Here is a 25524-nt window from a genome sequence, read left to right as displayed (position 1 = left end):
CTGTTTGTAGGGAAAAGCCATTGGAAAGGGCTTGGGTATGCCCAAAAGTTGGGTGGGGTGGAGTCTCAGGGAATCAGCAAGGTGGGGAAACCGTGTTATCCAGGTTGATGGCACTCAGATGTGGCACCCCCCCTGCACCTGACTGTGCAGGCTGGGTGGTGGGAGGGCTTAACAAAGAAACAATGGATTCTGCTAGCACTTCTGTCTGGGAGAAAGCTGCCCCTCCAGCCATCTCCCTGAAGCCAGACAACTCAGTTTGTCCCCATATGTTCCAGGTTCCTTTCAAGCTGCTGCCCCAGTGTTGGAGCTCAGAGCTTGTGAGTCCATCAGTAAGTAAATCCCTGAGTGGGACACTTGCGATTCTAGCTGGACTTCGTGTCACACATCCACAATCTCCCCTGGTTTTCACAGCCAGAAGTTATGGAGACTTCTCTCCTTGGCAGTAGAATCTTGGGCTGGGGTTCCTGGTGTGGGGCTGGGATCCTTTCCTCCTCAGGGGAGGTGAGGGGACCTCCACAGCCAAGGAATCCCTGCTGATTTTTAATGGTGACACACAGGTATGGACCGAGTCCATTCTGCATCTCTGCCCCCCTACCAGTCTCGAGATGCCTTTTGTATGTCCTTAGTTGTAGGACTGAGTTTCAGCTAGACTTCAGGCAATTCTCAATGATGGTTGTTTGATAGTTTACTTATAATTTTGATGTGGTCATGAATGGAGGCAAGCGCAGCATTTACCTGTTATGCCATCTTGACTGGAAAATGTATAACTTTTTTACTAAAGAGAAATCTCTAACTTAAACAGTATTTTTGAAAATGATTTTAAAGTTAAAATCTGTGTTTTAAAAGGTTTCTGAGAAATGTTTTTACGGTTTAATATCCTTCACATTGCTGCACATTTTTTGTATCATAAAACATAGCAACTGTTATGCTAACTGGATCACGTATTTAACTTAAAAAATTAACTTATCTTTAAAAGTGATTTGAAATCATACATTATGTTTTCAATGCTAAAATGTAACATAGTCCAATCAACTTGTCAATATCCATGAGTAAGTTACAGAGAATCAGACCCCTTTCTTCCTCTAACCTACATAGAACCAACTGTGATGGGACTGAACTAGGAAGGGATCAGAGATAACTACATGAGAATTAAATTAGGGAGTCTCTGAACATGTGCTTGTATTGACCAGTTTTCAAATTTGATATTTACCCGTTGTTTAACATTATCTATTCCACTTTTCCTCATGGTTAGTATAGATAACCGAGAGTTCAGAGTAACTGTAGTCAAATATCAGTTCACTCTCTTGTCTTTCTCTTTGTGAAACTTTACAGCATTACTTCAAGGTTGGCTTGATGGTAATGCTGCAGTCACATATCTGTCTTCTGAGTTGGCAGTCACTGAAACTGCAGCAAACTCCAACTCATCTGGGACAACTTATAACAGAGTTGGCCATCAGTCTGAGCTAATTTGTTATTCATTTTAAGTATATGGAATGACTTATCTTAGAGGGGGGTGGTAAGGGTGATGGATAGGCATTTTTTGTTTCTTCATGTACCAAACCATTTAGTCCATTAGTATTTATCAAACACTACAATAAAGGGATGGGCGGTGGCAAATCTTACCCTTGCCCTTATTTGAAAGTTCCCTGAGTATTTTCATGGCATTTTTCTTCTTTCATGAACTGTCCCAAAAGCTTCACAACTAAAGTATATTTCATCCATATTCAGTGCAATCTCTAATGGGTTAGAACCCCATAATTAATAGCTGCTCACAACAGTTTGACTGCTATTTAGGGCAGAAAATAATCCTTAGAATAACTAAAAGGCCATAAGGAATTTTGTGATATTCCCCGAGTATAGTCCCATTAGTACTGGTCTGTGAAATTATTATTATTATTATTATTATTACTATTATTGTTATTATTGACATAAAACATTCTTAGTCATCCAGTGTGATATAACTAATTCTTGGATAAAATGCCTTCAGGATAATTTTAGAGAAGGAGCTTTCTGTTATATGTCATAATCATACTTTATTTTTACCCAATGTTAATATTTATTGTTTGAGGGAATTATTTGAAATTGGATTTTTCAGGATTAGGTATTATTTTCTAATATTTTTTGAAATTGAGGAATATTTCACATATAACATTATATTAGTTTTAGGTGTACAACACAATGTTTCAGTATTTGTATACATTGGAAAATGTTCACCATAGTAAGTCTAGTTTAGTTAACATCTGTCACTTTCCACAGTTACAAAAAAGTATTTTTTTGTGATGAAAACTTTTTAAGATACTACTCTCTTGATAATTTTCAAATATGTATCACAGTATTATTAACTATAGTCACCATGCTGTAATTTTTAAGAAGCTTTGGTCCATTAATTAATAAAAATATTTAAAATATTTTAAATATTTTTATTAATTGCTTTCAGCCTTCTCATATCTGAATAATATCAAATGCTGAGATGCCAAAGTATGCCTTTGAATTCCATTTAAAGTGTCTTCTTTGTCTTTCATCTTGTAGAGTAGAATCTGACTTACTGATTGAGGTGGTTCCTTTTATCTCTTTTTCTTAAATTCTTTGGGAAATCTTGGTGACAGTGGTTGATTGGTGAGGTCCTTGTGTTCTGGAATATAATGTTCCACTTCAGACATTTGAGAGGCGAATGCTCTTGATCTGCCAGAGAAGTGGCAACACACAAAGACTCACTTTAAGGGTCTCATAAGCTCAACAGAGACAAGTACTCACTTGCTTCTCCCCATTGCAGTTAATTGAAAGGTAGTTTATATCTTTGCATTGTTTACTGAGCTACCTGCTCATCTCTGCTCCCCTTTACAGACAAAATAGATTCATTGTCACACCATTGTTTCTTGATTCTAAAGAATTTCTTGTAGGTTAGATTAGGGTACTAAGATTAAAAATGATCAAATCTTCATCTCCTGTTAGGAAAGAATGTGTGATGCTTAACATTTGCGGAGCTCCACTTCCCAAACTTCCTTTTCTATATGTAAATCCATATTTGAAGTACACTCAATACATCTGCAAAATTAGATTCCTCACTAATCCAACTGATGCACATTTTGTGCTCAAGTGAATTTCCTCAAGCTGGAGAGCCTCTCCAGATGAATTATATGTAACATGACTTAAATCACTCACAAATAGCAGAATTTATATGGTTTGTGAGATATACAGATTGCTCCCCAAAGCAATTTTCTTCCTGTTCATGACTAAAAACTGTAAATATACTGGAGCCTTGCTATAATGCTGTTTTGGCACCCAGTGCTGTATGATCACCTCACAGGTAAAATGGCCTGATAATATTTCAGCAATGAAATCTCCTCAGATGGGATTAAGATAGGTCTGCCTTATTTTGAGCACTTCAGTGTTTGAAGGGACAGCAAATAACGTTATGCTGTAGTGCCAAGTATTAGCTCAGCATAATACTTTTTATTTAAAATTTTCACAGCATTTGACAAACCTCTGCACTGTAATAGAAAAAGCACTCTCAGATGACAGTCTCAAGATAATAGTCCAGGTATCAATTTAATTAGCTTTGGTGATATTGGATGACAAAGAAGTCAAAGGTGACACCTAGGTTTATGAGCTGAATATTTTGGGTGTTGCCTTTAACCTCTACAAGAAATTCAAAAGAAACACTTGAAAAATTTACTGTTTACAACATACTGGTTACCCAATAAATTCTTTTTTTAAATTAAAGTTTATTGGGGTGACAACTGTTAGTAAAGTTACATAGATTCTCAACATTTTCTGTCTAATTTCCCTCAGCATAATAATCTCAAGATCCATCCATGTTGTCACAAATGGCACTATTTCATCTTTTCTTATGGCAGAATAGTATTCCATTGTGTATATATACCACAACTTCTTTATCCAATCATCTATTGAAGGACACTTTGGTTGTTTCCATGTCTTGTATACCATAAATAAAGCTGTAATGTACATTGGAGCACGTATATCTTTACGGATAAATGTTTTCAGATTTTTTGGGTAGATACCCAGGAGAGGGATTGCTGGGTCAAATGGTAATTCTATTTTTATTTTTTTGTGGAATCTCCAAACTGTCTTTCATAGCGGCTGCACCAATCTGCATTCCCACTAACAGTATATGAGGTTTCTTTTTTCTGGGGGCGTAATTTTTAAGAAATCTTTTAAATATACCAACGTGCAATCTTAACCAATAGGTGTTTAACTAAAGCTATAGAATTATGCAAACATCAGACAATCCCGTATTTCCATTACCCCAGAAAGCTCCCTCTTACCTTTTGTGGTTAATTGCCATTCCTACTCTGAACCCCAGGCAACCATTAATCTAGTTTCTGTCCTTATAGATTTGCCTTTTCTAGAATGTTTATATAAATGGAATCACGTGATGTGTGGTTTTTTTGTGTCTGGCTTCATATTTCCAAGGTTCATCTATGTTGTAACATGTTTCAGTACTTCATTCCTTTTTATTGCTGTGTCGAATTCTAGTGTGTGGACTGGACTACATTCTGTTTTTCCATTTAGTCTGTTGGTTGACATTTGTATTTTATTTTCCAAATATAGTTTTAGCTCTTACATGTAGGTTGATAATCCACCTTGAGGTTTTTTGTTTTGTTTTGTTTGTTTTTGCATAGTTAGAAGTAGAGGTTCAACTTTATTTGCATGTAGATATCCAGTTTTCCCCACACCATTTGTTGAAAAAGACTGTGTTTTCCCCCACTGAATTGCTGGCAATTCATAAATACAAGGTTTTTTGTTTCTGGACCTTCTTTCTGTCCTATTGATCTCTTTGGCTATCCTTTGCCACTACCACACTGTTTCTGTTACTGTAGCTCTGTGTAAGTTTTAAAATTGGGTAGTGTAATTCCTGCAATTTATTCTTCTTTTTCAAAATTGTTTTAGCTACTCTGGATTCTTTGCCTTTCCATGTAAATTTTAAAGTTTGTGTATTTTTACAAAAATAGCCTGCTGGTATTTTAATTGAATTAGGATTACATTGAATTTGTGGAGAGTTGCCATCTCAACACTATTGATACTTTCAATCCATGAACATGGAATATCTCTTCATTTATTTAGATCTTCTTTAGTTTCTCTCAGCAATGTTTTGTAGTTTCAGTGTACAGGTTTTATATTTCATTTGGTAAGCATATTCCTAAATTTTTAAATTCTTTTTGATGCTATTGTGAATGGAATGTTCTTAATTAGGTTTTCATATTGTTCAGTAAAATTATTTTTGAATGTCAAAATGTGTATAGCATGTTTCTCTCAAAATTTTTACTGTTTAGTAGCATTTTATTTCTAGTATGATATATAATTTAATAGGCCTGCAGGAACCAGTTACAGATACATATCATGGATCTAGAACTCTGGGCAGTTAATTGCCGAGGTACAGTTTTTGCCTTTAAAGAATAAAACTAACAAATTTAAAGAATGTTAATAAAGAAATTGTCCTGGGAATTCAATTTGAAGACATGACAAAATGTTTATAGTAATAAAGCTCTCTTAATAATGCTGACTTGTTTCTTGACATTTTATTGATTCTTGAAATTTTTTATAAATGTAGTACTTTGCATTTAATATGCATCAATCAGCAAATTAAGTAGATTGTGCTTATGTTAATTCTTCTGGACTCAAGTTAATGGTTTGTTGCAGTGCTTATTTGTGCTTCTATCACATTGAAAATGTTGTGTAGGGGGGAAATGCACCCTGCAGTTAGTTTTTACAACAAAAAGTAGATATATTTTGCCAGGCTCAATGTATAGTTTTTCTAGCTTTTCAGGAGACAACTATTATTTAAATCACCTGCTTGTAAGGTGTGATCTTTCAGCGTCCGTATGTCATAAGATAGAATGAGGTATTATACTTTAGAAACTGAATAACATTGGGGCTTTTCCAATTGGATGAAGAAAATTAAAATATATTGTTTCAAATTTTCAGTTTTTCCCTTGTAAAGTTTTCCTTAAATCTTTGGCACCAGTTATTGCTTATCAACTAGTGAGCATTAATGAACACTAAAATAAATTACCAAGTTTATTTGTGCACATTAATGAAAAAACACATTATCATACTTAATTCAACAGTTTATTTTTACTACAGAAAGTTACTCTTTTATTTAGTAAACTTAATGGTGTTTTGTGTTGTTCTGACCCTGAGCAAATTTAAGGACCACCAAGTTAAATAAATCATTAGAATGGAACAGAAATGTGAATGAATATACTCAATGTACTAATTTGCTTATAGGCCAGCAAAGACCTACAAAAATCTATGCCCTTGATTTAATGATCATCCTGTATGGCACTCTTAGGCTATAATGAGTAAAGAGCAGTTAACACTTCTCTTCAACAAACAAATGTCATGTAGACTGCTATTTGCCTGAAAGCTAAGAAGAGCAAATCGAGAACAGTCTTGTCCACTGTTTACATAGTTTTCCAATAGATGGATGCCTTTTTTCCTTCTGTATTTTATAATACTTAAAGCTATAAAAATCAATATGTAAAGTTTTATAGATCATATGTTGAAGGGAGAATGTAAGTTATTATGTTCCTGGAATTTTTTGACCTCAGATTAATGATGCATTACTTTTTCCCCCTATAGGCATGCTGCAAAGGAAGGTTAGAAGAGGTAACACAGGTTTTCAAGGATTGTCTTCTCAAGGAGCAGGAACGCATTATCAGGATTGCTTTTGATTGAATGACCGTATCTTCAGCATGTCGTTTTTTGGGTTATTCATTACCTATAAGATTTTTTCTTTTTTTTTTATTTGTTTTTTTTTTACCTATAAGTTTTGATAACATTAAATAGAGCAGTAGTCATAGTTGGTATTTACTCTTTGGTTGCAATAAAGTGTGCATTTGTTTAGGTTTTATTTTCATTTAAATGTTGTGCTATTGAGAATTATACTATAGTTTGGGTTTTAGCATTAGCAAATCAAAACTATATTAGCCTTTCTGTGTGGACAGCAGCCTATTAGATGTTGACTCTGTGCAATTTGTGTCTTACTTTCCTAGATTCCATACTCTACCACCAGCACACATCATCCTTCTCATTCCAACCAGATCATAGAGAAATTCTCACCAAAAATGAAATGCCAACTAGTCTTTGCTGGTTGCCTGTTACATACTGTAGTAGTGCTACATACTGTAAAGCCTCTCTCCTCAAAGGAACTTACTATCTAGTTTGAGATACAATCAATGCATGTCTGTATAAAAACAATATAGAGAACTCAAGGAAGTATGTAACAAACTGCACAATGTTATAGAAATTCAAAGATGGAAAGGAAAATTAGAGTGGGTTTGGGACTTGAATTAAGTCATTTTTGAAAGGGCAAGATTCAGTCAATTTGTTTATTTTTGATGTACAGTTATCCTGGTGTTTTATGTGGTTTTTGCATATGATTTGTGTGTGTGTGTGTGTGTGTGTGTGTTGTGTGTTTGTGTTCACTGGAGTAGCACTTTTTTATTAAATTTACTGGGGTGACAATGGTTAGTATAATTACATAGGTTTCAAGTTTACATTTCTATTGGTTGGTGCAAAAGTAATTGCGGTTTAAAAGGTTAAAAATAATTGCAAAAACCGCAATTACTTTCGCACCAGCCTAATAAAATACATCATCTATATATCACATTGTGTGCTCACTAAGCATATGATTTATAGTTTGTTTCTGTGTATTTATTTTTCAAGTAAAAGCCATGTTCTTAGCTTAATCTCTTATGTTTCATGTTTCACCTAAGTCATAAATAAAAGTGATGTTCTAAAAAGTAAAAATGTAACACCAAAATAAACTCTTTGAGAGTTTTTTAGTGACTAGTGCTTACTAGTCACTAAAATTAGAATTACTGAGCTAAATTTCTGTTGTACTGACCACAGCTGACCATCCTGAGGGGTACATACTAAAAGAAGAAAATATTTTTGAAATGAGTATTAGTGATTTTCATCACCTTATGAGTAAACTAAATATCAGAATTTAAATGTCCTCTTTTTTTCTTACCCCAAATTCTCAAAGTAGCAGCTTCATATCAAGTAAGTTTTTGTTACCACTGAAAAGTGTAGAATACGAAAATAATCCACAGATCATTTAATTTTGTTTATGATTTCTGTAGGTAAACCCCTTTTGGGTAAAATCTTGAATAATCTTTCTTTTTGAGTCTAGTATTATTACTGTTATACCCTAGATAAAGACATTTTCCCTATTGTTTTTAGAGATCTAGCTCCTGTAAAGTAGTCTATGCATATGTTAAGTTCCACATTCAGTTAAAAAAAATACTGTATTGGAGGAAAAACTGGATCTAGTCTTGTCGCTGTCTAGTGAACTAGACAATTACATTTGGACATCATCTTTTGTTTATAACATGAAAGAATTGGACAATATTAAGGTTTTCCAAACTGAAAGAAATGAGTTTTCATTTCGTGGAAGTTTTGCGATTATTTTATGGTTTTACTACCAGTAAGTGCTTGCTGTAAAGTTCTTTAGTATAATAAAGAAAGAGAAGACTACGGTATTCCTATTGACTTTGCACTGAGAGTTCTAGTGTTTTGTTTTGTTTTTTCCTATTGTTTTCTTCCCAGGACATAGAAGAGGTCAGTGGATGCAAGTGGCTTCCAAATCAATATAGTAACCCTACAAAAGTTACTGGTATATCTCTAAGGTTCCTTCTGACTCTGGTTCAACATGACAATGTTGAGTAAATTTTAACAGAAAGTTGAGAAATAACCTATTTTTGTGGATAATTTTAAGGCAAGATTTATATTAGGTACTGGAATCTTGAGCCCCTCCTAACCATTGTTAAAGACTAGCTAACATATTAGCTGAAGGAGAATTCTTAAATTTGTTGTGTTGACACTTTCCCCATGCTTATCTACTCATTTTTTGTCTTTTGAAAAATATGCTACATTTATTTTCTATAACAGCATCTATGCTATTTCATTTGGAGAATATGAAAGACGTGCACAGTTGTTTATACTTCATATTAGACAAGTGATGCTATCCCTTCTCAAGAGAAGATTTTGGCTTTAACATCTTCTTCCATATCTGGAAATTATAATTGCTTCATAATGCATTAATCAGAAGTGTTCTATGAACAAAGTGCCTAAAAAGGACAAACCCTGAAAATATATCTATGTTAAGGAGGAGCTTCTGGCTTAATTAAACTAACTTTGTTAAATTATCAGAAAGACAAATGCGGCATATTTTTCAGTTAGTTATAAATTATTCTAGGGGTGAAATTCTGAAAGTACCTCATGGTAATATCTCTGTGCTCATTAATAACATCTAGAAATCTCAAAGCTTTTTATATACTGTCTGATATCCTTTTAAAGCGGGGAGAGGGATGCTGTGGGAAATGGAATAGTTATTATTCCACAGTTAATAAGTTTGCCCGAGCTAGAAATAGCCTGGTTTTTCTTCTAATGCAATTTTCTGAATGTTTTTCCCCTCGGTACCTACCTCTAGGGCTGGCTACAGTCATGCACAGGTATATAGAGTAATATTTCCTTATGACCTTGCTTTTCGAGTTGCAATTTTAGCCTACGTGAGTATATATTTTTAGCTATTCTTTCCCCACTCATCCCACCTAGTGGGTTTGTAATATAGTGTGTACCACTTCAGTACCAATAGGCTGTATGTTTCATTAGAAGTTGTATACAAGTCTGGTGTGATGGACAGTGTAGTTTTGTTTCACTCTTTGCCACCTTCCCAGGGGACAAACACACTAGCAATTTTGGTGTATTTTTTCCATTTCCTTATTGATGACTGTTTCAATTGGACATTTTGGTTGAGTGGCAGAATTCAGCCCCACCACTGTATAGGACTTATCTGGTGCAGGCTATGATATGACCCACACTGATACTTTGCATGAGAGTTTCAATCTGTTGGAAGTTCTTAGGATAAGAAGTGCAAAGTCTTCCAGTAGCTGCTCTTTGTTTTTATCCTCTAACTTGTGCATGGCAATACGGACAGTTTGAATAAGTCTGAACATACTGGATAACCTTGGAATATTTGCTCATAGATGACCAACCTATCAAGTGACTTTAAAACTGTACTTTTGTATAGTACTTTACAGTGACCCTATTCTGAGGTATTATTCTCATTTTACAGATGAGGAAACTGGCCTAGACCAGTTAAAGAAGCTTACTGACTTTCACATAGTCTTGTAACTTACCAAAGCAAAAGTTCAAGTCCAGATTACCTATTATGCTATATTGTCAATAACCGGGAACTGAGAAATCCAAACATTGTGATCCCCCCCAGACACATGATCCTTTTATTCTTTGGCTTTTTGTGATATAAAAAGGATTTCCTTTCATTTAAAAAAAAATGATTGACTAGGTTATATAATCACATAATTTGAAATTCAAAGAATGCAAAAAGATACACAATGAAGAGTTTTTCCCACTCTTGTTCCTCACCATCCATTTTCCCTACCTGGAGTCATTCACTTACCACCAGAGGCATTTTATGCATGTATAAGCAAACATATTTCTCCCTCTTTTACTCAAGCGGAAACATACTATATACATCATTTTGTACCTTGCTATCGAACTAAATACATTTTAGAGATTGTTCAGTAGCACTCCATAGAGAACTTTGTCATCTCTGGGACTGCTGCATAGTTTTCCATTGAATGGATGTATCACATTCATGGATATTTAAGTTATTTGCAGTATTTTGTTATTATAAACAATGCTGCAGTGGATATATATATATATATATATATATATATATATATATATATACACACACACACACACACACACACGTACATACTTGCGGATGCATAGTATTGAGGATACCATTCATGCACATTGAATTGCTGTGCTAAAGGGAATGTGCATTTATGATTTCAAATGTATCCTCAGGTTACTTTCCGTAGAGGTACCAATGTATGTTCCTACCAGCATTGAATTGAGAGTGCCTATTTCCCCACAATCTCAACAAGCGTGTTGTCAAACTTGTGGATCTTTACAAATCTGGTACGTGAAAAATGTTATTTTAGTGTGCTTTTTAAAATAATTTTTTTTAAAAGAACAGTTTTAGGTTTACAGAAAAGTTGCATAGTATGGAATTCCATATGCCTCCACTCAGTTCCCTTAGTGTTAACATCTTAACCTATCTCTGGTATTTTGTAACAGTAATCAACCTCATTATTAACTAAAGTGCATAGTTTATTCATATGTCCTTTTTTTTTTTTCTTTTTCCTAGGGCTCCTTTTCTGTTCCAGGATCCCATCCAGGATACCACATTTCATTTTGTCATCACCATGTCTCTTTCAGTTCCTTTGGCTGTGACGGATTCTCAGTCTTCCCATGTTTTTTATGATCTTGACAATTTTGAGGAGTACAGGTCAGGTGTTTTACAGTCAGTGTACTTTGAGATTTCCATCTCACTTATGAGATTAAACATCTTTCTTTTCATATACTTAAGGATATTTGTATTTCCATTTCTGGGAACTCGGAGCCCATGCTCTTAATCGCTATGCTGTACATCTCTCTTGATTCACCGTAATTATCCGTAAAACGGTCACGGGCCTGAATACGTATGGATTTCTGATTCTTACAACATAAATGTCTTGTGTGTAAGCCTCTGTTACAGATAGAGGAGAACCATTGGTATAAGTGAGGTCATCAAACTGTGTCTGATCATTCTGGCTACACTGCAGAGGATGGACCAAAGGCTCCACTTGAAACAACAGGAGGTTAGTAAGTCTTTGAAAGCAGAAGCAGAGCTGATGGGGACACAACTGAAGGAAATTGGAGGCACCAGGATTTGGTGATACTGAATGAGTGAGTCAAGAAGTCAAAGGTGACTCCTAGGTTTATGAGCTGGATATTTTGGTTGTTGCCTTTAACCTCTACAAGAAACTCGAGAGAAATACTTGAACAATTGACAACATACCGGTTACTGAATACATACTTTCTCTTTCAGTATTTTAAGTTCTGCGCTACTACAATTCCCAGAGCCGCGCGCTCCACCACAATCCCCTTCGAGTCTACCGCGCAGAGTTCTGGGAGTTGAAGTCCACGGCCTATTTACCCAAGTTAGAGATAGGGGCCTGTGGAAACATGAAGAGGTAAGGGTTTGTCTGAGAACAGGCGGCGACGGAAGCTCTGTTCTACCATTTAACTTTTAAAATGGCTTGTAGTACTTTGTGTTTGGGGTATGTCACGTTGTCGGGATGCGGTTTTGTGGGAGCGGGAAGACAAAGGAGGAGGGAGGAGGGGAGACAGGCTAGACAGGCCTGCAAGGGGAAGTTCAGGAAGGGCCGCCGCCGCTGCGGGTTCCCGTACGAATGCCCTTCCAGCCCAGCCATCTAGGCCACGGCGCCGGCCCCGGGAGCTGGACAGATGCTGTGGCTTCTTTATGTTTCAGACAGACCCACCCAGGTGAAAGGGTCTTGGCGGACAGATGCCCAGCGCCGGAGAAACCCAGGCCAGCTCCTTGTCCCCCTCACCTCCACCCTGTTCTCAGAAAAGATGCTGTGGGTGGGCGCCTGTATTTGCAGTGTTTGTGTATTAAAGGAGACTTGCTCAGGCCCCAAGAGCATGTAGCGCTTTCAAATCTTAAAGTAAGCAAGTATGCTTTGTTTCTACAAATTTAGAAGGCAAGTACGTACAATACCTTTTCGGTGTACTAGAGGAAAAGAATGGCACTGCTGCAAGCAGTTCCCCCTACTGGTTCTGCAGGAAATGGCAGCTTTAACTTGGGTCATTGTTGAAAGCGAGCTTCCCAATTATTGATAGATAGCACACGGAGCGTTTTTAAAGGATCCTTATTAAACTACTTTTGTATTTACTCTGCAAGTAGAATAATCTCTCTGGAATAGGGCGGTGGGTGGGCTCTATTAAAATTCTTACTGATACTGCTCTCTTGCACTGTCAGTTTCTGCATCTTTTAAAAACTGTTTCTGATTTTCCCTGCCTCAAAATGACTCTTAAAAAATGTTTCTTATGATATATTTCATACATGAAAAATTATATATATAGATATACATATTTATATAGATATAGTTTAAAGAATGATAATAGACCCACTACAAGCTTTAAAATTGGAACATTACCAGTACCTTAGAAGTCCCCAGTGCTTCTTGATTGCTTCTCCTCCCCCCTTCCCCCTGAGGGGACCAGTATCCAGAATTTTGTGGTAAACATTCCTTTGCTTTTTTAAAAAACTCATTTTACCACTTAGGAATTTATCCATAAACAAAATGTTGCTCGTTTTATCCATTTTTCAACTTTATATAAATGGACACATATGAATTTTTCTGGGACTTGCTTTTTTTCACTCAGCATTTCTTTTTGAGATTCATGTGTACTGATTTATTTAGGTATGGTTTATTCATTTCAAAGCCACTTTAAACTTAGCAAGAACTTTCAGAATTCTAAATAATGAAACTAAGATACTTAAAAGGGATATTTTAAAACCCTAGGCCTTAAGATACTTAAAATTTTCCTGAAATACCTCTTAGTCTTTCTAGGGCATGAGAAGCTTGCTTGTAATTACGGGGGGTACTTTTCCTAGGCCCCAATAGTAAAGGGCTATTTTATAAGAAAATCATTTTAATATTTATTTTCCTCGTGGAGTTAGCTCATTTTTTTTGTTTTTGTCTTTTATAATCTGTTGTTGCCTACTTAAATGGTTTTGCTATTTCTTTAAACTCTAATAAGAGTTTTCAATTATTTAGAGTTAGTTAGCTCATGTTATTAGCATTACCTAGATTTCTACCTAGGCTATAAAATGTTGTGACCCTTTTCATATTTGTTTCTGTGCTCTCTCCTTTGGAGATCTGTTTCACAGCTTCAGACCCTGACAATACAGATGACTTGAGATTTACATGTTCAGCCTGAGACTCTCATCTATGCAACAATTCTCACATCTCTCACTTTCCTTTTAGCCAATATCACTTATACTGTCACCTCAGACTCAATAAGTCTTTGAAGTATTCCTGGTACTTCATGCTGGTGTTGTCAGTTGTAATAGGTAGTTGACTCAACATGACTAAAACAATACTGACTTTCCCTTCCCCAAACTATTTATTTCATTTGGAGCTTCCTCTTTCCTTCATTGATACCCTCGTTCTCTCAGTTTCATAGCTTGAATTTGGGGGTTATCTTTGACTTCTCCCTTACCCCTACCTTACCTCCTTATGCTTGATACATTTAAATAGTTTTCCACCTAGTTCTTCTGGTTTCCTTCCTATTAATCCACAAGGCATGTTATAACCACATTCTTTTTCCTAAACCATCACTTGTACCGTGTTACTTAGCTGCCTAATAAATTACATTCTAATACCTATATATTAAGGTCCAGGCTCCTTAGTTGGTATATTTAAGGCCATTCACAGTTTGAGTCTTAATTACCCCTCCACAGTTATCTCCCAGTCCTTTCATACATGAATGCCAGCTAAATTGAACTTCTCATCCCCCAAAACATCTCCTTATACTTGCTCTCCCTGTTCTTTCCTTCATCACACCCAGTCCTTCAAATGCCAGTTTAAGAATTACCTTTCCGAAGTCTTCATTTACCGTCTAGCTCCCAATTATCTCTTCTGTAAACTCCTGATTTGGCATTAGAGGTCAGACAATTAAGTTCACGAACTCATCCTAGAAAAAGTGCTACACACCTCATTGCTGAATATCACTACAGTCACCTTCAGAGTACTCCCCTTGGGAAGCTATGCACCGACGCTAGCGCCTAGTCCACCCTTCAAAGCAATTTTGGAACGCTTTTTCTGGAATGGCCATCAGAGCTGTCATCGTATTACCCTTGATGTCCTGAATGTCATCAAAATGTCTTCCTTTCAATATTTTCTTTATCTTCGGGTAAAGAAAGAAGTCATTGGGGGCCAGATCAAGTGAGTAAGGAGGGTGTTCCAATATAGCTAGTTATCTGTTTACTGGCTAAAAACTTCCTCACAAACAGTGGTGTGAGCTGGCGCATTATTGTGATGCAAGAGCCATGTATTATTGCAGAAAAGTTCAGATCGTCTAACTTTTTCATGCAGCCTTTTTAAATAGTAAACTTGGTGAACTGTTTGTTCATTTGGTACAAATTCATAGTGAATAATCCCTCTGATATCAAAAAAGTTAGCAACGTCATTGCAACAAAGTTTGCGAACTTAATTGTCAGACCTCCTATGCTTCTCTGTATTGTTCTCCTCTCCTCCCACCCTTACCTTCCCCTGACCTCTCTCTCCCACCCACCTCCCTGCGATGCACACACACATAACACATATACACATATATATTCCCTCTCCCTAAGTAAATTTCAAGCTGTTTGAGGATAGGGACTATGTCTTGAATATCTGACTCAGTCAGTACCTTACACAGTGTATTGTGTTTAAGTAGGTATTTAATAAATGTTTGCTGAATGATAAAGGGCAACAAATTGTTCAAGAAGGATCTTTGAACAAATGGGGTACTATTGATAGATAATACAGGTAAAGAATATATTTGGAGATTTCACTGTCTCTTCTACTTCTGTATATATTCTCTTTTTAATTAAAATTTGTTGGGGTGACAATGGTCAACAAAACTATATAGATTTCAGGTGTGCAATTCTATAATACATCATCTATATATTGCATTATGTGTTCACCACCCAGAGTCAGTTCTCCTTCCATATCTACTGCAGGGTAAACAGCTGTGTGAAGAGTGATGAGCATGTCTTGGAGGAGTTGGAAACGGAAGGGGAGAGGCAGCTGAAAAGCCTCCTTCAGCATCAACTTGATACCGCTGTCTCCATTGAGGAGTAGGTATTGATTTTGCCAAGAGGTAGAGTATCATAGGCCCTTATCTCCAGGTGACAGACCCCAGTTTACTTGCCTCTCCTTCTACTGTTTTTCCCCAAAAGCAGAAACCATTTTCATCTTTTTACTGTTAAAGCCTCAGTACCTAGCACACTGATGCACAGTAGGTACTCGAGAAATAAAGACTTGATTCAGTCATTTCTTAGTCCTGGATAGTGGTGGGACTGTTGGCGGAGTTCCATGTTGTTGCAGTGGTGCTTCAGCCTAGAAATAGGACATGAGATAAAAATTGCCGAGGAGTTTCGTTGTGCCTCTTTTAATGGTGAGCCCCATTTCTGTGAGTTGTGGTAACTTGAAGATGTTCTGACTCTCTTCTTGCGTGCTTTGCAGATGTGTGTCTAAGAAAGAGAGCTTTGCTCCTGGTACTATGTACAAGCCCTTTGGGAAGGAAGCAGCCGGGACTATGACTTTGTCCCAGTTCCAGATACTGCATGAGAAGGACCAGGAAACTGCTTCTCTCAGGGAACTAGGGCTCAATGAAACAGAAATCTTGATCTGGAAGAGCCATGTTTCAGGTGAAAAGGTGAGTGGGGCAATTTTTTTTTTCTGGACAGTCAAGGGCAAGATCTGTTCATTTGGCAGAGAACCTTTTAATTTTCTGTTCTCACAAAACTGAGCTTTGCGTCTGAATCTTTGGTTTCGAGAATAGAGACCATGGTAAAAGAGAAGCTGTCGCTTGCCTGTATAAATGCTCATCTCTGGGCCCTGATCATCTTCTTTCTTACTTGAGGCATCAGACCATCACTTTCAGGGTGTGTCCCCTATGATATATGCCATCTCATTTCTCTGGTTTCAGAGGACGAAACTGAGGGCAACCCCTGAAGCAATACAGAATCGTCTTCAAGATATTGAAGAAAGGATCTCGGAGCGTCAGCGCATTCTTTGCCTGCCACAGAGATTTGCAAAGAGCAAACAGCTGACCCGGCGAGAAATGGAAATAGAAAACTCCTTATTTCAGGGAGCTGATCGTCACTCCTTCCTTAAAGCTCTTTATTACCAAGGTATGTGCTCGCCACTGACTTTGATATGTTCTTTCACTAAGAGAGAGATTTAACTTCAGGGCACTAAATATGAAGAGTTAGTAAAGGGAGTAGAGGAAAGACGAACTATCACTACTCTTGAGGAATGTATAGTCCTGTGAGAGAGACATATATGTTGAGAGTTAGTTGCAGTTCATCATGGAAATGATTATTATAGAGATGCAAATAAAATGCTGAAAGAGCACCGAACATAGAGCACCTAAGTCTAGTTGGAGAGTCAGGAGTTGGCATTTGTATTGAGTCTTGACGGATCAACGGACATTTGCCAGGTAAATAAGGGGGAGAGGGCGTTACAGATACTGGGTGAATAGGAGCAGGATTTGAAAGGACCTGGTGTGTCTAGGGAACAATGAAAAGTTCATTATGGTGACGGTAGTATAAGACATAGCAGGGGATGATGGGAGATGACACTGGAAAGGTGGGTGAGGCTAGATTATAAAAGGTCTTTAGGCTGAACTATAAATTAGCACAAAATACATAGATAAATGGTCTGTGTCTTAACCAGAAAGAATGAGTTTAACAGATAAGTTTTGCTAGATACTTTGGAAAGTGCACAGAAGTTTAAGAAATGATTCCTGACTTTGCGCCAATTACAGTCTGGTTGGAGAAAGAAACATGACATTTAGTAACAATGCTACGTACAGTTATTAAGTGCTGTAGGAGTTCAGAGGAGGGACAGGCCACTGTGCATTGCCATGGCTGAAGGAGGCCTCTCAGAGGAGGTAAGATTTAAATGCTTTTTTAATACTGCCTTTTCTTTAGGGAGGAGAGGGAAAGGCATTTCAGTTGCAGCAGACGGTGTGAGCAATATGGTGCGTTTGGGGGTGTTGTGATAGACGAGGTAGCTAAAAATTTTGACCTTTCTTTGGTGGGTAGTATAGACCTATACAGTTAGTTATTTGGTTAGTTACTTTGGCTGTGCTTAAAGGTTTTTGAGCCAGGAGTAACATGATGAAAGTGATATTTGAACATGATCAGGATGGTGACCAAGAAACAGGATGAGAGAGGAAGAACTGGAAGCAGGGAGAGTGATGTAGGAGGTATTACAGTCATTTAGCCATGAAGATCTGGACTAGAATGATGGCGGTGGATTTGGAAAGGGAAGTAGGCATGGTTATGAGACAGTACAAAGGAAGAGTTGGGAAAACTTGTTGACTGAGACTGAAGGAGGAGGGTCAGTGGAGAGGAGTATGTCAGAGGCAGTCCAGGTGTTTCAAGGCTGTGTGACTTAACACTTGGCAAAATGAAGAATGCTTTTATGGAGAAATTTTGAGGAAAGGTGATGAGTCTGAGTTTAAACATGTTGAATTTGTGAGAATGGCAGGATCATGAAATGCAGATAATGACGAGGCAGTTAGAAATGCAGCAGTGAAGCTCAGGGGAAGAGGTCAGAATGTGATCTACAGACTTGGGAATCACCTATGCTGAGATGAGAGGAATAGCCTTTTGTGCAGAGACATTATGGCATACTGATTAAGAACATAGGTTGTGGAGGCAGACTGCCTAGAAAATCCTGGTTCCCCACTTACTAGCTATCTGATTTGGGGCAAGTTACCCCTCGATGCTTCAGTCTCTTTCTAAAATGAGAATACTAATAGTACTAGCTGTATGGCAGGATCCTTAGGAGGAGTAAGTGAGGTAATCCATGTGAGTCACTTAGAGCAGTGCTTGGTATTTGGGGTGGGGGTGGGGGCGGGTGGTGTGTGAATCTGTTCTGTTTCCTATCTTTGAAACTCCTTGCTTTAAACCTTCACAGCATACCACAAAAAGACAAGTGCAGACAAGTACATGACCTCAATGAAGAGGAAGATAAAATTAGGCACAAAAGGCAAGTCGAGAGTTTTCTTACAGTGTTAGATTTAGGAATGTGACCTAGGGTCCCAGACTTCTAACTTGAGTGCTTATTTAATTCCATATCCAGTATATGACAATGTTTATAGGAAATGATCCAGAGGGAGCATATTATTCTGATATAGACTATTAAAGAGAGGAGTTAGTAGAAGTTGTAAAGCTTTTACATTAGTGTTATTGATTTTTTCTCTGTACTTTTAAGTTATTATACCAGACATGAAACAACCTTAATAATTTTTAGATCATATTTCACAACTAATTCTGGATATTTCTATTAATCAGTAAAGTGTAACTATTTATGATGATGATGATGATGATATATAGCTAATATTTTCTTTTATTTTTTAAATGAACTTACAATAGAATTGCCTGATTTTTTGTGGGGTGTACAATTCTGTGATTGTAAATCATGTAGATTCATGTAATCACCACCACAATCGGGATAGAGAACAGCTCCATCACCCTAAAACTTCTTCATACCGTCCATTGATAGTCACCCCCACCTCCACCCATAATCTCCAGCAATCACTGATCTGTTTTCCATCAGTGTAGTTTTGTTTTGTAGAGAATGTCATACAAATGTAATCACACAACATGTAATCTTTTAAGGTTGGCTTCTTTCATTCAGCGTTATGCCTTTGAGATTCATCCAAGTCGTGTGTATCAATAATTCATTCATTTTGCTTGGTAGTGTTCCATTGTGTGGACGTTTCAAAGTTTGTTTATCCATTCACCCATTGAAGTGCATTTGGGCTGTTTCCAGGTTATGGTGATTATGAATAATACTGATAATGAACATTCTTGTACAGGTTTTTGTGTGAACATCAAATTTTTATTTCTCTAAGGTAAATATCTAGGAGTGGGATTACTGGGTCAGATGGTAAGTGTTTGTTTCACTTTATAAGAAACTGCCAAACCATTTTCCAGAGTGGCTGAATCATTTTGCATTCCCACCAGCAATGTATGAGAGTTCCAGTTGCTCTACATCTTTGTCAGCATTTGGTATTGTTGGCATTTATTTCAGTTATTCTATTAGCTGTGACATGGTATCTCATTAAAGTTTTAATTTGCATTTCCTTAGTGGCTAATGATGTTGAACATCTTTTCATATGCTTATTTGCCATCCTTATATCCTGTTTGCTGAAGTGTGTTTAAATCTTTTGCTGTTTTTTAATTGGGTTGTTTATTTTCTTCCTGATGACTTTTGAGAGTTCTTTATATATTCTAAACGCAATTCTTTGTTGCATATCTGATTTGCGAATATTTAGTCCCAGTCTGCAGCTTGTCTTTTCATTCTCTTAACACTGTCTTTTGCAGAGCAGTCTTTTTTATTGTGGTAAAATATAACTAACATAAAATTGACCATTTTAAACATTTTTTTAAGCGTTTAGTTCTGTGGCATTAAGTATATTCACGTTGTTCTGCAACTATCACCAACGCCCATCTCCAGAACTTTTTCATCTTCCCAAACTGAAACTCTGTCCCCATTAAACACTTAACTCCCTACTCTTCCCTCTCCCCAGGCCCTGGCAACCACCATTCTACTTTCTGTCTCTCTGAATATGACCCTTCTAGGTAGCTCATATAACTGGAATCATACAGTGTTTGTCCTTTTGTGTCTGGCTTATTTTGCTTGGCATAATGTCTTCAGGGTCATCCGTATTGTAGCATGTGTCAGAATTTCCTTTTTAAGGCTGAATAATATTCTCTTGTATGTGTCTACCATAGTTTGTTTAAACTTTCATCTTTCAGTGGACACTTGTGTTGCTTCTACCTTTTGGCTATTGTGAATAATACCTCTATAAACCTGGATGTACAAGTATCTGTTCAAGTCCTGGCTTTCAGTTCTTTAGAGTGTATACCCAGAAGTGGAATTGCCGGGTCATGTGGTAATACTGTTTAATCTTTTGAGGAACCACCATGCTGGTTTCCATAGAAACTAATACCATTTTACATTCCCACCAGCAATGCACAAGGATTCCAATTTATTTTTATTTTTATTTTTATTAATTAAAGTTTATTGGGGTGACAATTGTTAGTAAAGTTACATAGGTTTTAGGTGTACACTTCTGTAATGCATCATGTATATATCACATTATGTGTTCACCACCCAGAGTCAGTTCTGATTCTATCACCATATATTGATTCGAATTTCTCCATATCCTTGCCAACATTTATTTTCTTTTATTAGTTATATATATGTATATGTATATGTATATATGGTCATATGGGTGTGAAGTGGTATCTCACTGTGGTTTTGATTTGCGTTTCCCTAATGATTAGTGATGCTGAGCATCTTTTCATGCGCTTTTTGGCCATTTGTATATCTTCTTTGGAGAAATGTCTATTTAAGTCTTTTGTCCATTTTTTAAAAGGGTTGTTTGTTTATTTATTGTCGAGTTGTAGGAGTTCTTTATATATTCTGGATATTGATCCCTCATCAAATATATGATTTGCAAATATTTTCTCCCATTCGATGGGTTGCCTTCTCACTCTGTTGATAATGTCCTTTGATTCACAAAAGTTTTTATTTTTTTATGAAGCCAATTTGTCAAGTTTTTCTTTTGCTACCTGTGCTTTTGCTGTCGTATACAATAAGTCACTGCCAAATCTAATGTCATAAAGCTTTTCACCTATGTTATCTTCTGAGAGTTTTAGCTCTTACATTTAGGTCTTCTGTCCATTTTGAATTAATTTTTGTATATGGTATAAGGTAAGGATCCAACTTAATTTTTTGCATGTTAATACTTAGTTTTTTCTAGTACTACTTGTTAAAAAGACTGTCCTTCCCATTGAATGGTCTTAGCACCCTTTCTGAAAATCATTTGACCATTAACGCGAGAGTCTATTTCTAGGCTCTCCATTCTGTTCCGTTGATGTATATGTCTGTCTTTATACCAGTACTGCACTGTTTTAATTGCTGTGGATTTGTAGTAAGTTTTCAAATCAGGAAGTGTAAGACCTCCACTTGGTTCTTCTTTTTCAAGATTGTTTTCATAATTTGGAGTCCCTTGAGATATCATATAAATTTTAGCATGGATTTTTCTATTTCTGCAAAAAATATCATTGAGATTTTAAAAGGAATTGCATTGACTCTGTAAATCACTTTGGGTAGTATTGACATCTTAACGATAGATATCAAGTCTTCAATCCATGAACACGGGATGTCTTTGCATTTATTTGTGTCTAATTTTTCTCAATGACATTTTATAGTTTTCAGTGTACAAGTTTTTTGCCTTAGTGTAAATGTTTTCAATTTTGATACAATCCAGTTTGTCTGTTTTTTCTTTCATGGATCATGGGTTGTGTTTGTTCATGTCTAAGAACTTTGTCTAACACCAGATTATGAAAAATATTTTTCTTTGTTTTCTTCTAACAGTTTTATAGTTTTATATTTTACACTTAGATCTATGATCCATTTTGACTTTATGTTTATATAAGGTGTGAGGTTTAAGTTAAAGGTTCACTTTTTTGCCTTTGAATGTCCAATTCCAGCAATAATTGTTGAAGAGTATTCTTTCTCCTTTTACTTACCTTTGCATTTTTTTCAGAAATCAATTGACCAGATATATGTGTTAACAATTCACATCATAATTAATGGTGAAAGGCTGAAATTTTTCCCCCAATGTCAGGAATAAGACAGCGTTGTCCACTTTCGCCACTTCCATTCACAGTGGAATGAAATTGGAAGTCAATAATAGGACATATAGGAAATTTGCAGATATGTGGAAATTAAGCAACAGTCTACAGAGTAACCAATGGACCAAAAAAAGTCACAAGGAACATTAGAAAATACTTTGAGATGAATAAAAATAAAACTTGGCATATTATAACTTATGAAATGCCGTAAAAGCAGTATTTAAGGGGATTTTTTAAAAATTAAAGTTTATTGGGGTGACAATTGTTAGTAAATTTAAAGGTGTAAATGCCCATATTATTAAAGAAGAAAGATCTCAAATTGATAACCCAAACTTCTACCTTAAGAAACTAAAAATTTGTCCAAACCCATAGAATGTATAATACTAAGAGAGAACTGTCATGTAAATTATAGGCTGGGTAATTATGATGTGCCAATGTAAGTTCATTATTTGTAACAGATGGACCACTCTCGACGGGAGATACTGATAATGGGGGAGACTGCATGTGTAGGGATAGGGGAGTGTTTGGTTTTGCTGTGAACCTTCAACTGCTCTTTAAAAAATTAAAATTAAAAAAAGAAACTACAAAAAGAATAGCAAACTAAACCCACATCAAACTGAAGGAAGGAGATTAATAAAGGTTAGAGTCAAACATAAATGAAATAGAGAATTAAAAAATAGAGAAATTCAAACCAAAGGTTGGTTCTTTGGATAGATCAACAAAATTCATGTCCTTTAGCTAGACTTACCAAGGAAAAAAGAGAAGATTCAACTTTCTTATACTTTGCTCTACTTGATTCTTTTTTGCATGGAATATCTTTTTCTATCCTTTTACTTTCAACCTTTTTTAAATCTAAACTGTGGACAGCAACTAATTAGATCAGGTTTTCTTTTTTTTAATCCATTCTTCCAATTGAGCAGTGTTTAGTTCAAGTAGGATTTACATCTGCCATTTGCTATTCGTTTTATATATGTCTTGTATCTTTTTTATTCCTCTATTCATTTATTCCTTCATGTTAAATAGGTGTTTCCAGTATTTCATTTTAATTAACTTGTCGCTTCTTTCACTATTTTTTTTTAGTTATTCTCTTAGTAGTTGCCCTGGGGATTATAATTAACATCTTAGCTTAAACACATTAGTTTGCATTAATACCAACTTAATTTCAAATATTCAAAAACTTTGTTCCTGTTTCGTTCTGTTCTCACCTTCCTCCTCTGTATGCTTATTGTCATACAAATCACATCTTTGTAGATTTTAAGCCCATCAGCAGTTTTATAATTATGGCTTTATGCAATTATCTTTTGTCTTTTAAGTCAGATAGGACAAGAAAAAGAGTTACAAAGACAAAAACATATATACTGTCTTTTATATTTACCTATGTAGTCAATTTTACTAGTGCTCTTTCTTGGTGTGTATTTGAGCTACTGTATAGTGTCCATTTATTTCTGCCTGAAGACTTCCTATTGTTTTTCTCATAGGGCAGGTCTTCTCGTAATGAATTCTCTCAGATTGTGTTTATCTTGGCTTGTTTTAATTTCTCTTTCAGTTTTATAGTTTTTTGCCTGTCATTGAATTTTTTGGGTTGGCATTCTTTCTCTTTCAACACATCAACTATGTCATCTCACTGCCTTTTGGCCCCTGTAGTATCTGTTGGGAAGTCAGCTGTTATTCTTAGGACCCCTTTGTCCATGATCAGTCTCTTCCCTCTTGCTGCTTCCAAGGTTCATACTTCACCTTTTGCTTTTGACAGTTTGGCTGCATGCCGAAGTGTCTCTTGGGACAGACTCCAAGTAGGTCTGTTTGAGTGTATCTTACTTGGAGTCTGTTGAGCTTCTATGATGTGGAGATTAATAGTGTTCATCAATTTGGGGAAGCTTTCTGTCATTAATTGTTCAAATATTCTTTTTGCCCCTTCCTTTCCGTCTGAGATTTCCATTATGCATATGTTGGTATGCTCACTGGTCTCCCACAAGTCTCTCAGGCTCTGTTGTTTTTTCTTCATTCTTTTTTCTTTCGTCTTCTCAAATTGAGTAATCTTCCTCAGATAAGGTAGTCAACATATCTCCAAGTTTGCTGATTCTTGCATCTGTCAGCTCAGATCTTCTATTGAGCTTCTCTAGTGCATTTTTCATTTCAGTTATTGTATTTTTCAATTCCAGAATTTCTATGTGGTTCTCTGTTATAATTTTTTTATCTTTATTTTTATTCCTTATTTGGTAAGGCATTCTGGAACATCCTTTAGTTCTTTATACATGATTTTCTTTCATTGTTTGAAGAACTTACAATAACTCTTGTAAAATTTTGTCTGAGAAGTCGAATATGCTTCCTCAGGATAGTTTCTATCAAATTTTGTATATGGGCCGTACTTTCTTATTTATATTGTGGGATTTTTTGTGTGTTTTGTTCTTGTTTTTTTGCAGTGTCTTCATCTTAATTCAGACTGCTGTAACAAAGTGTTGTAGACTGGGTGATTTATAAACAATAGATTTATTTCTCACAGTTCTGGAAGCAGAGGCTAGAAGTCTGAGATCAGGGTTCCAGCACGATCAGGTTCTGGAGAGAGTCCTCTCCTGGATTGCAGACTGCTGACTTCTTGTTGGATTCTCACATCGCGGAGAGCAGAGAGGGGAAGCAAGCTCCCTGATGACTCTTCGGAGCGTGCTAATCCCATTCCTGAGGTGGAGCTCCACCCTCATGACCTCATCTATGACCTCTCTGGTCGCTACCTCCCATTACCGTCACATTGAGGGGTAGGGTTTTTCTGTTTGTTTGTTTTTTGTTTTTTGTTGTTGTTGTTGTTGTTTTTAAAGCACCATCTTTCTCCCCCCAATTTATTTATTTATTTCCCCCTTCTTCCAACTCTCCTGGCACTCTGGTTCAAGCCGTTGTTTCTCAGTCTAGTTGTGTAGGACACAGCTCCCTGGCCCATGCTGGTATTATGAGCCCTACGCTCCCCACGGCTGACGCAGTCGGTCACCAGTCGTCGGTCGGATGCTCACAGCAGCTCTTGCCGCCTGCCGGCCGCTCATGAAAACTGCCGCCCATTCACACTGGCCACTAGCCACTCATGGCAGCACACGGTAGCCCGCAGCAGCACTCAGCAGCCCATGGCAGCTCACGGCTGCCCACGGCAGCCCAGCTCCAGGGAGAGCTGTTGTTCACAATCTTAGCTGTAGAGGGCGCAG

The 25524-nt window shown here is 36.6% G+C and overlaps 1 protein-coding gene and 1 long non-coding RNA gene across 3 annotated transcripts in view; both read left to right on the top strand.

Annotated features, from left to right (window-relative positions):
• LOC148754660 (uncharacterized) overlaps window positions 1–10747 on the top strand; it is a 45715-nt gene extending 34968 nt beyond the window's left edge. The window contains exon 7 of the long non-coding RNA XR_016020033.1: window positions 6604–10747. This is a non-coding gene — a long non-coding RNA (uncharacterized LOC148754660). The remainder of the gene's footprint in view (window positions 1–6603) is intronic.
• A 47-nt stretch (window positions 10748–10794) lies between these two features.
• The window catches only part of RBM41 (RNA binding motif protein 41), a 66177-nt gene continuing 51447 nt past the window's right edge, over window positions 10795–25524 (top strand). Inside the window, exons 1-6 of one of the 2 annotated variants that reach the window (XM_019717706.3) lie at window positions 10795–11699; window positions 11930–12074; window positions 15635–15751; window positions 16140–16332; window positions 16606–16810; window positions 18606–18677. In XM_019717706.3, coding sequence (XP_019573265.1) covers window positions 12067–12074; window positions 15635–15751; window positions 16140–16332; window positions 16606–16810; window positions 18606–18677 — 595 coding nt within the window. In that variant the 5' untranslated portion in view covers window positions 10795–11699; window positions 11930–12066. The remainder of the gene's footprint in view (window positions 11700–11929; window positions 12075–15634; window positions 15752–16139; window positions 16333–16605; window positions 16811–18605; window positions 18678–25524) is intronic. The other variant, XM_019717707.3, reaches the window with a different exon arrangement.

Source organism: Rhinolophus sinicus, chromosome 18 (genome assembly GCF_057876585.1).
Source record: "Rhinolophus sinicus isolate RSI-liver-muscle chromosome 18, RSI-T2T, whole genome shotgun sequence".
Lineage (NCBI taxonomy): Eukaryota > Metazoa > Chordata > Mammalia > Chiroptera > Rhinolophidae > Rhinolophus > Rhinolophus sinicus.
This window is presented reverse-complemented; position numbering and strand designations above follow the sequence as displayed.